The sequence below is a fragment of the Sminthopsis crassicaudata genome, chromosome 3 (assembly GCF_048593235.1).
Source record: "Sminthopsis crassicaudata isolate SCR6 chromosome 3, ASM4859323v1, whole genome shotgun sequence".
In the NCBI taxonomy this organism is placed as follows: domain Eukaryota; kingdom Metazoa; phylum Chordata; class Mammalia; order Dasyuromorphia; family Dasyuridae; genus Sminthopsis; species Sminthopsis crassicaudata.
Genome location: NC_133619.1, coordinates 146,048,921 through 146,062,144, shown reverse-complemented (window position 1 = coordinate 146,062,144; position 13,224 = coordinate 146,048,921). Strand labels below are relative to the sequence as shown.

At 36.5% G+C, this 13,224-nt stretch overlaps 1 protein-coding gene across 1 annotated transcript in view; it reads right to left on the bottom strand.

Annotated features, from left to right (window-relative positions):
• The window catches only part of GPC6 (glypican 6), a 1,235,068-nt gene extending 1,222,730 nt beyond the window's left edge, over window positions 1–12,338 (bottom strand). Inside the window, exon 1 of the mRNA XM_074299354.1 lies at window positions 12,064–12,338. Within this exon, the coding sequence (XP_074155455.1) occupies window positions 12,064–12,223 (160 nt within the window). The 5' untranslated portion in view covers window positions 12,224–12,338. The remainder of the gene's footprint in view (window positions 1–12,063) is intronic.
• Between the last annotated feature and the right edge of the window lie 886 nt (window positions 12,339–13,224).

Here is a 13,224-nt window from a genome sequence, read left to right as displayed (position 1 = left end):
ATTTCCCATCTTTAGAAGGGCTTCAAATGATTTCCCCCTCATATGATACTATAAAATATTTGTGCTGTCAAGTGAGTTCCAGAAAATGTCATGGAAAAGTCTGACATAAATGAGAGGAAGGATGAAATTTTGAGATGAATCACAGATTTCTCCAAAAGGGCCTAAAGATAGTCATAGTGAAAGTATAATGCTAAATAATCATAAAGCTTCCAGAAACAAATCATCCAATATGAGAACACACAGTTTATTCAGGTAGTAGATTTCAAACACTGGCCTAGAATGGTTTTTTTATGTGAATTTTTTTCTCTCATTTTCAAACCTAATATGTGTGACTGAATAGTTTCAAAGATGTCGTATTAGCACAATGGCTGTAAAAGTGCTTCTTTCAGAAAGGGAGGGGGGAAAAGCACCAACCAAGCAGCTCTCAATGTTCAGTATCCCTTACATCTGCTGCTCAGCTGGAAACACTGTTAAAAGGCCATTAGAACCTTAAGGTAACAGACCTCAAAATCCATGGAGCAATTTGCTGTTTGTGTTAGAAGTATCAGCCCCAGCTACTTCCTTTTCATGGGCTGAAAACAGCTTCTGTCATGAGCCGTGAAAATCAATTCCACAGTTACCAGGCTAAAATGTGGCCTAAGGTAGTGCACCTTCCAATTGATGTTACGCAGGAGAGCCTCCTTCTGGACATTCACGGTCCCTGCCAGAAGAGAGCAGTCACTGTTTTCTCCAAAGGTAAATGGGAATCTAGGAACAACTTGGGTCCTATTAATAAACTTTTCAAACTTAGCTCACAAGAGACTAGTACTGTGTATTAAACTCAGAATTATCAACTTAAGTTCCCTTTGAGAGATGCTGAATTGGGGACGGGGGGAGAATCTGTATTGGACTTTGTCTTTTCTTCTCTCCTTATAAATTACAGTAATTGTGAGGAATACTTATTTTCCCCAAAATAACAGTTTCAAAGTCTTTCAAAGAAATGAAGCATTTTTTGAACTTTTTTTTTGAAGTACAAGGGCATTTTAGTGAAATCAAGCTACATCTCTGAGGACTAATGGTTTTATCAGCAAACTTGTTTCAAAATTAAAGGCTAAAATTATAAGTGAAGTCTTATTTAAAAGTTTAAAGAGGATTTTTTATTCTTTAGAAGTAAGGAAGAAAAAATAGTGGGTAACAATAACATACTGGTTTTGGTATGGAAAATCAATCTTGATTGCTATTCTGAACAATCAAAATCATCCTTCTTCAATGTCAACAAGAATAGATGGATAAGTACTACTCTCTTTAAATTGAAAAGTTTATTTTTATAGCCAGTAAGACATTTCTAATATGGGACCTTTTTTTCTTTAAACTATATTATCAGTAATTTTTTACTATTTTATTAAGTAGACCTGAAATTACTGAACATTCATTCCAAAAGCAGAATCCATACCCATTGTAAATACATTAACATCACATATGAGGGGCAACAAAGAGTTTTAATTCTTTAAAAATGTAATTAAATTTTTATGATGAGTCTAATTAGGTATTTTACCATCATAAAAGAATTTGATGCTCAAAGTTTATTATTTCAATTGTAAACTTTAATAGTAATTATTAAATCATTTTTTCCTTTATTAAGTAGAGAGTAGGTTGGCACAAATGAATTTCATATATGTATACTCTGATGAAGAACTTAAGGCAAAGAGATTTCTAAGTGATACTGCAATCCTCAAGGATTTCAAAAGATATTAAAGGTGGTAATTTAAAAGTGAGATTGCTCAGAAAACAGATTTGTTGATTATTTGCTACACGATGGACCATTTTACAAGCAATTTTATATTCAACTTGAAGCTGGGATTTTATGAGAGTCATGTAGTAATATAAATGAAATGAACATATTCTTTATTACAGTCATATAAAAAGAATGGCCTATACATTTAACATGGTGCTTGACCTCTCTGGCTTCCTGATACCCTTATGTCTCTGAAACAGTGTTTGAGTAAGATACTACATAATGAAATGTGTAGTAAAAGAGCAATAAAATAGTTTAACACATTAGCACTTGGTAATGTAAAAGTAGTTTGAAATATGTTACCAGGTAGAATTCATTGCAAATCTGTTCAAGGAAAAGAGGTAACAAAAAACTATATGGTATCCAGGAATCCAGCATTTCATTTATCACTAGTGCATTTATATTTCAACTTTCTACTTCAGAAATATTTACTTCTACAATGTATACTATAATATGAATCTCAAGGCTATCAGTCTAAGTTATCACATTGGAAGAGGTGGGAATAGTGACTTCAAGGATTTGTAATAACCCTGTTTTAAAAGAGTTAATCCTTTTTAAGTAGATCTTAAACATTTTTTGAAACCTTCAAAACTCCAAAGTTATTGAGCTTTGAAGGAATGTGACAAACAAATAATCTATAATTGAATCAAATAGTTTAAAGTTATTTCTCAAAGAAAAACCAAGACATATATTTAAAAATACTCTACGCTTTTACATAGTGATTTTTCCATTTATATATTCTTTTTTAAAGTTTTATTAAATTTTCAAGTACATTGAATAAAAATTTTAAGTTCATTATCAATCTTTCTAGGTCCTCAAAGTGCTTATGTATATATGTACACACACACACACACACATACACATAAAGAATCCAGGGGGCAAAAGTGGATATTTGAGAAAATGGGTTAGAGCTAAATAATAATTTGAAATTAGTTGTTACTTTTTCTTTCCAGGTCTTCCAAGTGCTTATTTGTATTTGTACACACACAAACACACACACACACACACACACACACACGATCTAGTGAGTAAAGATATTTAAGAAAATGAGTCAGAGCTAAATGATAGGAAAGGTTAAGCCTTACCCAAGTCTTCTAAATACATGAAGATGATCTATTCTCAGTGTAAAATATGTTTTATAAGTGGGACAGTTCTCTTTTATTGTATAATTATGATTCTTTTTTTTTACTTATGGCATATAATTCTAAAAGGACTGGCTGTGGTTAGGGATAATCCTGTGGAATGGAGTTTTGTCTATGTAAAGATACTTCTATAATTGTACTCTCATTAATACAGCAATAGAGCATTAGTCAAGTTGGTTGACACTTGATAAACACGATAATGATGATGATGAAACATCAAATAATATGCTGTCAGTCTCGTAACTGACCTGGTTACAGATCTTTCTCCTTCTCATATTTGTTTCAGAGTTAATCATATATGATATGTGGTCTCAACTCATTAAACCCATTCCCCAGACCAAACCTTCCCCATTTATCAAACCTATTTGTTAGTGTTTTTATAATTATCGTAAAATTATATTATACAAATATTCATTTATACAACATACATGTTCATACTGAATTAGGCATTTTCTTGGAAGGCCATTTGCTTGCAAATCCTTATGAAATACCTTCCACAAACTCTAACTCCACTCTCCCTTGAGAAAAGAGATGTCTGTTTTACTGAATAACCTTCAGCCCGTTACACCAGTCTATGGATCACATGCTTCACAATCCCAAGAAGTACTAGCTGGGAAAGATATCTTTTCTAGGATCAAAATTATTATAAAGGGAAAAAGCATTGAGTTGAAAGCTAAAAGCAAATATGATGTAAGTTGAAGGGAATAAAGCTACAAATGGAAAAGAGACAGCTACGAAAGCTACAAAATGGAAAAAAAATATATACAAGAGACATCTTCCCTTAAGTTTTTGTCTGGTCAGGTCATCTCTTGTTCTATGTGCTACATCTCTTGAGGTTTTGAAGCAAAGTCATACTCTCTATATTATAAGCATTATGAAAGTTATGTAGCTCTTTTGTAAAAGTTCTTCTCATCCTCCCATTAAGAGGTAGGATATTGACTATGTCTTGCCCTGTTAGCAACACGGAGCTGATTCCTCAATCCATATAATAATAATCCAATATAATTCAACATTCATTTTTCAATGCCTACCACTATTGTTCTAAGTGGGGAAAACAGTACACACACATTCCTACCATAAACATACATATGTATCTCATATAGATGTATTTGTATTTTTACATGTGTCTATATATGTGTTTATATGTATAAATAAATATGTATGTGTATATGTATGTGAGTGTATGCTACAACCTTACATCTGAATGGTCCATGCCCTGAATGATTCCTTGGGATGATATTTAGAATTTCATAAAACAAAAATCATTAAACCAGATTTCAACATTATGATGCCCTGGGGCAATTAGTCTAAGTAGAATAGGTATGTTCAAATACATCTTTACAAGGTATAGGCTGAGGCAATGATATTAAATATATGTTAATTTTGGTGATGTCATCTTTCCCCCAATCCTTACCACTCTAACCTCTAACTTCTACTTTCACCTTTTTTACCCCACAGAAAGGTGTTGTGCCTAGATGAACAAAGAAGTTGACTTAGCTGCCTCCCTCATTTAGCTGATGTCCATTATTATTGCCAATTAGATTCAAAGTAACAGGAGTAAATGAAAACTACAAATGACACCTACATTGTATTTATCTAATAATTCTGTCATTCTCTTCTCTTCAAATCGATTTTAATTGGAACCAGCAATGAATATTAAAAATGATGTTTGCTTTATTTTATCTCTATTTATCTGATGTTGCTGTGATTTTCCATTATATGTTTCAGATTTACTGTTTCATTCAATTAGTCCCAATCATTAATTCAGATTTAATAAAGTCATTTAATTTAATATTTGAAAGTATACAATAATCAATATGAATTATTATGCAATGTACAGGCATATATGATTAATGCCATTTCACAAACAAAACTTATATATTATTTGGATAGGTGTGTCATCTATTGATGTTCGTGTCACATATGTACATATTGAGAATGTATATATACAATATATGTGTGCAAACATATTTTATACACACACACACGTATGTATATATTCTGTACAAAGTGGAGTACAGCTAATTTAGTAGTGGTTTGCCCCTTACCAGAAATTTTTTAATGAATTCTGGATGAGAAAAAGTTGGCCAAGAAAGCCTCTGAAATTGCTTTCTAATTCAGATATTCTAGGATTTTGTCAAGTCCTATCTCTTTCATAGTCTCCCAACAACTCTAGTTCACATTAATTTTTCCCCTCTGAAATCTCCTACTCCAGGTATTTCTAGAGCATTGCCACCTGCTCTGCAATAACACCATTCAGACCTCCAGCTCTTACCACTTATCCTGTTATAAACTCCTAGATCCACCATGCCTTCCCATCCCACCTGAAGACAACTATTCACATATATTACTTCTCCCCATATTAGAATTTGAGTTCATTAAGAAAAGGGGTCATTTCTTTTTTTTTCTTTGTTTTTCTATTTTTCTATCTGTACTCTCTATAGCACACAGTACAATGCTTGAAATTTTTTTTTTCATTCTTTCTTTCATTTATCTGAGGGATTCTTAACCTCTTTCTTTTATGGAATCCACTGAGAGGTGAAACTTGAATATTTTTTAATTGAACGAAAAACTAAATTTCAGTTAGAAGTCAATGAAAATAACAGTTTTCCCAAGTTCCAAGACCTCCTGAAATCTGTCCATAGGGATATTAAGTTAAAAACCCAGGCAAATGTTTATAGTTAACACTGCAATTTACTGCTTAAAGAGAAGAAGACTCAAAACAATATTAGGTAAGTCAGAATTGCAGGAATCAAGAATACTTAACCTAAAAAAGAAAATAATTAGAAGATATATCACAACTTTCTTCAAATAATTAAAAGACTTGTCCAGATATAGTTTATATTTTTCTGGAAGGTGGAATCAAACAAATGGGTGCCAGTCATACAGAGGCAGACCAGCTCTCTAAATACAGATTTAACTTGGGGAAATCAAGTTATGAGGCTCCCTAGATTTATGGCTCACACAACCAATGATATCTCAATGCTGGGATTACCCCCTCCTTTCCTTCCTCTTTCTTGATAATGCTCCAAGAGCAAAGCAACCCAAGTAAAGGAACTGACATCCCTAGATCTCAGCCACCTGGGAAAATCACCAGGTCCCTTAACTTTTCTTTTTTCTTAATATGAGTTCACAGTTCTGATCACACTCCTACTATGAGGATTTGTATTTCCTGCCCACACAGAGATTCCCTTTACTGTGGCCTCAGCTGGAACTTTTATGATGGAAAAAATGGTAAGCATTTGTGAACCTTCCCTTCTCATGGAAAAGAACTTAGGCTGCTGTTTCCTTCCATGAGGAAAGGACAAAAAAAAAAAAAAAAGTAGAGCTGAAAGATTGCTGTTTGTTTTGAAGGTATTACTTAGCTTAACCCCTTGTTCTTCAACTTTTCATCCTCTCCAGTGTTATGCTTTGATCACAGAGAGAAATGTTCCCCCATGAGTTAAGTTCCAAGTGAATGAGTGAGTGATGACATTTCTAACATGATTGAATGTGGTGAGAATTGAAAAGGTACTAAATTTTGGGGTTGCAAGATATGAACCATACTCCTTTGCCTAATAATATCAAAACTTTGCAAGAAAAGTTTTGCTCTTTTGCTCAAAACTATGTATTGCTCAAAACTCTCGTCAAAGTGGGAAATTTTTCAAATAACAATGAATTTAAAAACTAGCCTTTTAAAAGAAACCTTTAAAGATAATTTTAGCTATATGTGATTTTTATACAGTGATTTTGAAACCTAACCTCACTTACCTCCCTAAGATGTAACTCCAGAGAATTATAAAGAAGAAATTTCCTTAATTTAAGGGAGTCTAAAAAGGAATGGTCTTATGTCTACCTTTCCAGACCTTCCATTTATTGTTCCTAGTTCTTACCTCAGAATTCAAGTCAAGCAAGCTTCTTCCATTCCACAATTCCATAATCCACAATACTCCACAAAATATAGAAAAGTACTGGTAGTCAATAAAAATTTGGTATTAGAAAAGTCCTTTGGAAAATAAACTAAAGAACACTACATTAGACAAAAAGAAAAAACAAATTGAAAAAGATAAAATGTATAAAAAGTAAAGAATTATTGCTTTATTAATTTTCTCTGTAAAGTATTATTGCTTTATTTATTAATTTTCAAAACAGAATCTTATACAGGATCTCTAAAATCTTTTGAATATCTATACACTTCTACTAAGACCTCATCCAATGGGATACTGTCTATTACAGTGAACATGCAAATTAGTATAAACTCTATGAATTGATTTGAATGAAGCTATCTAATGGCAAAATGTAGGCCTGTAAACTTTTTAAAAAGCTAATCCCGGGTCAAAACTAGTTTTAAATTTCAGTTAAATTGACAAAAAAATTCAAAATTGCAGCTAATATTACCCTTGCTGAGCTGCTAGAACTCTTCTGAGATAAGATGTGTTTTAAGGAGAGAGGGGGAAAAAAAAGTCAACCTTGTAAATAGCAATTCTGTGAGTTTAACTGAAAAGTAAACTTTTATTAAAACTTCTATGCTCCAGACAATTCCTTCAATTTCATGCATTTCATTATTTCTTGAATAAGAATACACACACACACCACATATATATACACACACTTTTGTTTATTCACAAAATTACTGTTTCTGTGTCTGTTTATCTTAAAATGAGGTCTTTAAAGGACATAGTTAATTTTAAAGGATCTCTGTTAAATAAAAGTTGTGAAATAAGTGGTTCCTTCAGGAAAATATAACATAGGACAAATTACTAAGGAAGTATATATTGGATGTACAAATATCATCAAAGCCAAAGCATCAAATAAGATGCCATTTGTAAACAACATAAAAAAATATAAAGATAGGCCTATAGATAGAAAGATCCAGCTATATATCTATGTAAATATAGATATATTTGATAAGAATACTCTGAGAGGGGAAGGTAAATAACATATGACACTCAAAACCATAAGAGAGAAATGATTTTACTGTTGGGTCTTAAAAGAAAGGAGAAAGGTAGGATAGGAACTAAGAACTTAGTTAGGAAGTGACAACTTAAAAAATTAACATTTGAAGCAGAGAACTAACTCAAAATGTATTGATTTTGTGCAGCTCTATGAAATGAGCTCTTCCTCTCTCCCCTCAACTTTTTATATCACCTCCTAAAGAATAAATTATATCAGACTAATCCAAAACCCTTTAACAAATGGAAAGAGCCAATAGATTAAAGAAAAGCCACAGATGCACACTACTTGGCTTTATCTATTCAGGCTTTTGATCTCTTTTTCATGGCACACATTTAGATCATGTAAGAATGAGGAAAATGCACAACTGAAGCATTTGGAGTCAATCTGTGGTTTATACCTTAGAAGATAAACTCAGAATTAATAGTTATCTTTAGAAGTAGTCAAGAAGGCCCAAGTGCAAGATAATATAAATAGTAAAGAATAATAAAGTGGACCAAAAAAAGGTAAGTAAAATTTTATTATGTATTTATTTATTCAGCAAATATTTATTATGCTCTTAACTACTTAGGGGACTATGTTATGGAACACACAATGATAAATTAGATATGCATACATATTACCACAAAAAATAGCCCACAAACTTCATTAGGTGATCATGAGACAGAAACAGAGTACTGATGAAGGAGGGAAAGGGAGGAGACAAATCAACAAACAAAATTTTTGATACTGAGAAGCCTAAAATCATAAACTAAGAAACCCAAAATAACATGACAGTGACAATATAAACAGAACTTTGCAGACTCTTATTGTCAATTTGGGGTCCATTATTAAAGAAGGATCAAATTAGAACTTCCAAAATGATAAATGGATGGAAAAATAAAGCCAATATAGAAAATATAGTTATTTAAAATGTTGAAGGAGACAGGTTGGAAGAAAACTTTGAGAACAGTATATGGAAAGCTAAAGAATTTGGGTTCAACAAGATGACAATTTCCCTAAAGATTAGACAAGGAAATTAGTGAATTATGAATGGTTTAATTTTAAATGCAGACTCAATTCTAGCCTAAAAGCCTAAAAAATGAATGGATTCTAATTCATCATAGGTGATTTAACTGTTATCCTGGATGAAGATGAATAGGATACATTTATCCCTGTAGGTCTTCTCTGTGCCAAAGATTCTATGAAAGTATAACTTGTTACACTACCCAACACTATCCCTCATCTGTTCAGTTTGAAGAAAATTCTCATGTTGCAGAGAGAAAAGGGCAACACTATTTTACAATTGTGAATTCTATGTGAAACTTTCATAAATGTCAAAATAACCATAAGTAATAGATTTAGTACTTTTCAGCTATATTACTAAGCAAACTATCTACATTTTTTTTAAAAGAGGCAGATACTCAAATACCTAAAATGACAGGGACTCCATTCAATGTGCCTCATATTAGTATTATAATGCATATATTGTTCCACTAAACAAACCATTAACATTCATTCAAATGAGAAAAAGAAAAAAGGGTTTTTTAAAAAAAGAGAACAATATCTAAGGGTTTATAAAACTGAATCTGGCAACAAAGAACCAGTGTCCATTTAATACTAGGACATCTTTCCTAAGTAATTATTATAAAAGCATTCTACAACATGTAAAAGAAATTAGCTTAAAATGCAGTTATTTTCCATGCATTTGTTTTCTTATCAAATGTGCCTCTGACCCTACAATGACCTGACAGTGATTATGTCCACTATCATCAAAGGACAGCAGCTTTAAGGGGGGAAAAAAAAATAAACAATGCACTTAGAGTCCTAGAAAGTTTGAGAGTTTAACAAGAGTCTACACATTCTAGAAACCCATGGCCAATTAGCAAGTAACTATAAAGGGATGAAAAAAACTAAAAAAGAAACCTTTGGTGTTAACAATTTACTGACCTATTTATATTAACCACTGGAAGTTTTCAACATTCCACTTGGTTAAGGATGGCTATGGGAATTATTGACTCTGTTAATCCGGTCTCTACTACTGTTAAGTAGATTTGCATTCTGGTGGGAATGAGCTGCATTCCTGAGTCCCTCAGTCTCTCATTATCCACTTCAGGACACAGAAGCAGTTTTTAAATGCTAGAACATCTTCTTTGAAAACATCATATTCTCAATTCACATGCAGAAATATATGTATAAAAGCATAGTTAGGAAAAACATAACTAGAAAGGGAAAAGTTCTTAGAAGAGACACAAATGTTTCAAGTCTTAAAAGTTTGAATTCATTCCTTGTGATTTAAAAGCGGGAAATAAACTGATTCTTATCAATTAATTAAAAAGAATGAAATAACAGTAAACAAAGGGAAAGTAGAACTAGGAAACTTAAGGAGCTGGGACTCAAGGGGACAGTAGCTTTTCATTCATTCATTAACAAATTAGGGGTTCTAAGGAAGAGTGAAGGAGTGACTGGGAATTAGAAAGCAGCCTCCTGAGTCACCACAAGTTCTAGCTTTGAATTAGTAAAGGTTTACTCTGTATAATGAACCAAGGCGTCAAGCTTGATGTATTGGCACCTTTTTGAAGTGCTGAAATTGGCATAAATTTGCTCATTTAGGTGAGAGGCTGAAACGTTCATGCAACTAAATCTATGAAAACCATAATAATAGGGCATCAATCAGTTCTAAGAGGAATGAAAACAGGGGAGTTTTCCCTCTTTTCAAATGAGCAATTTGAAATTGATTTCCCGTAGTCGCCCAGTTCTTGGTGTGTAAAACTAGGAGAGGCCGTTGGCCAAATATCAAGACTTCCCTCATTCTCCCTTTCGAGGTCACTGAGGACTAGAGTTGACCAATTTGAGCAGCCCGCGCCTCCACTGCACCTCCCCAAGCATCTCCTGGCCTCTCCCTCTTTTTCTCCCTCTCAGCTCTGTTCCCAGCCAAAGGATTATCTCTCCCCGACACGTTTCATTCACAGAGCCCCGGAGATGCACGGATTTGGTTGGAGCTAAGAGCCGGAAAATACACGCACGCATGCAGATCAAGTTGTTTGAACCTATGTGTTACACATGGCTCTGTAAAGGCACAGGGGATATAAACAAGCTCCCAGTGGAGAAATCTGCAAGGCAGGGAGACTGGTTCTGTCGGGAGGCGGAAAGCTACATCTCTCCCCCACTGAAAAAAACAAAAACAAAAACTGCAGCTGCCCACAACAGTAAGTTCGCTCTCTTTTCCTACATGTTGGAAAGCAAGGAAAGACTGAGAGTGCCCACGTTACAGTGCGGAGCCAGGTCTGAGGGTGGCTGGGGTGTTTCCTAACCACGAGCGACCAACCGCAATCGGAGAAAACATAAAGAAACATTCAGGCAAAATCCCGCCCAAGATCTGAAACAGATACTCCATTAAGAAATCTCCCCCCCAAAAAATGAAACCCCAAACTGCAGACATCCGGCAGTCTCGGGGGGCTGGGCGCCGGGAGTCCCTAGTGGACAACATTCCACTCTCCGCCAGGAGAACAGCGAGTACGCTCTTTCTCAACCCTACCTCTCCTGTACCCCGGTCCCAGGAACCTTTGGACTCCCTTCTCTGAGGGAAAAAGAGCAGTGACATATGTGTATAAAAGGCAGGGAAAGAGTATGAGTACTGAGGGTAGACCTTGTGCATCTTTCCTCGGCCCCAATCCCAGGCATCGCGGAGACCTAGGAGTAGGGAAAGGCGCCACCGAGACTGTGGTTCCTGCAAAGCAGCACTAGCAGCAGCAGCAGTAGTTCTAATAAGTTTGCCCAGGCGAAGGCAGCCCGGACTCCAAGATGCTAGTTCAGAACCCAGTGTGGCGCGGCAGTCGCTCGGGTTTGGCCTCCGCCCCCAGAGAAATGTGACTGACATCCTTCGTCTTGCCACCGCGCACTAGTCCCCCGTCTCGCGCCCGAAGATGACCAACAATGAAGAAAGAGCGGGGAGAGGAGAAGGGGGTGGGGAGGGGATGCGGGGTGCGGGGTGAGACTCGGGAGCATGTGCACACAATGAGGTAGCTTGGAGACCCAACTAACTAGCAGGAGCAGCCCCGCCGCCTTTTGGGGGCTCCGGGAGTTCGAGAGGAAAAAGGCTCAGCAGAAAGTGAACACTTTCAACTCAGCAACAGGGGAGAAGGAAGGGAGAACAGGGACCAGGGACAGGATCGCGCCGGCTAGACCCAGCCCCCTTCCAGGCTTCCTTTGCCCCCTTTCCCCGCCAGCACTTACCTGCTATTTCCTGGTAGGGTATATTGACCAGGCTGAATCCTTTGGCACTATAAGCTTGCCTGACCTCACTGCAGCTACGAGCTTTAACATCCGCCTCGACTGAAAGTGATAGCTGCAGCCCGGTGAAAAAGAAAAGCAGAGCCCCGATCCGAGAAGGCATGGTGTAGCATGCAAATCCAGCTCAGTAAATAAAATCCCAGGTCCGGCACCGTCTTCACCTTGTCCCAAACGTCGGGATGCCTCCGGAGCTAGCAGTGCCCTCCCCCCACCTCCCTATCCCCTTGCCCACCCCCACCCCCCGCCGCCAGTGGAGGGGATGAGCAACCCAGACCTCTTGCACTGCTCTCAGCAAACTTTTATAAGCCAGATGGAAGATGGCAAGCCAGCCAACCAAGGCTGTCTGGGAAAGCAGTCGCCTTTTTCTTCTATCCCCCAAAACCAAAAGAAAAAAAGAGAGAAGGGGGGAAAGGCATAAGGGGTTCGAGGCTGCGATCCGAGTTCCCGAGAGGCAGAAATCCGGACTCCCCACGAGCCGGCTTTGCCCGTGGGAGAGTGAAGGTGGGAACCGCGCGTTGCCTCGGCGTGAGGGGAGGATGGAGAGACTGGAGTGAGCGGGTCTGTGCGCGGTGCGTATAGTTCTTGTTGGGGTGAGTGCGTGTGAGTATGTGTTGTGTATATACAGGATCCAGGGGAAGCTCAGCTTCGCACAGGCTGCCCGAGTCTGTGAGAGCCCTCCTGAAATAGGAAGAGAGAAATCCTGGAGACACTGTGTGAGAGAGGGAGGGAGAAAGAAGGCGAGAGAGAGGAGAGAGAGAGAGAAACGTGCTACACATTGCATAGCCGGAATACAGAGGCCGAGCGGAATGAAAAACCTGGAGTGGATTTCTTCACTTGGCAAAGAGATTAAAGGAAACGTGCCTGAATCTATCATTCCCTGGTACACTTTTTTTCACATTCCCGACCCTGCTTCTAATTCCTACCTTAGTTGAAAGAATTAAATATTATAGAGAAACTGGGAAGAGTTGAAACTGGTAAACTATAGGACCAGAAGATGAAGAATCGTTCTAGTATATATACTGTTATGCAAAACTCCATTTTTGTATGTATAGAGGTCAGAATGCAGATTAATTTTTAGTTTTTTGTGTGTGTGGTCCTAATTTA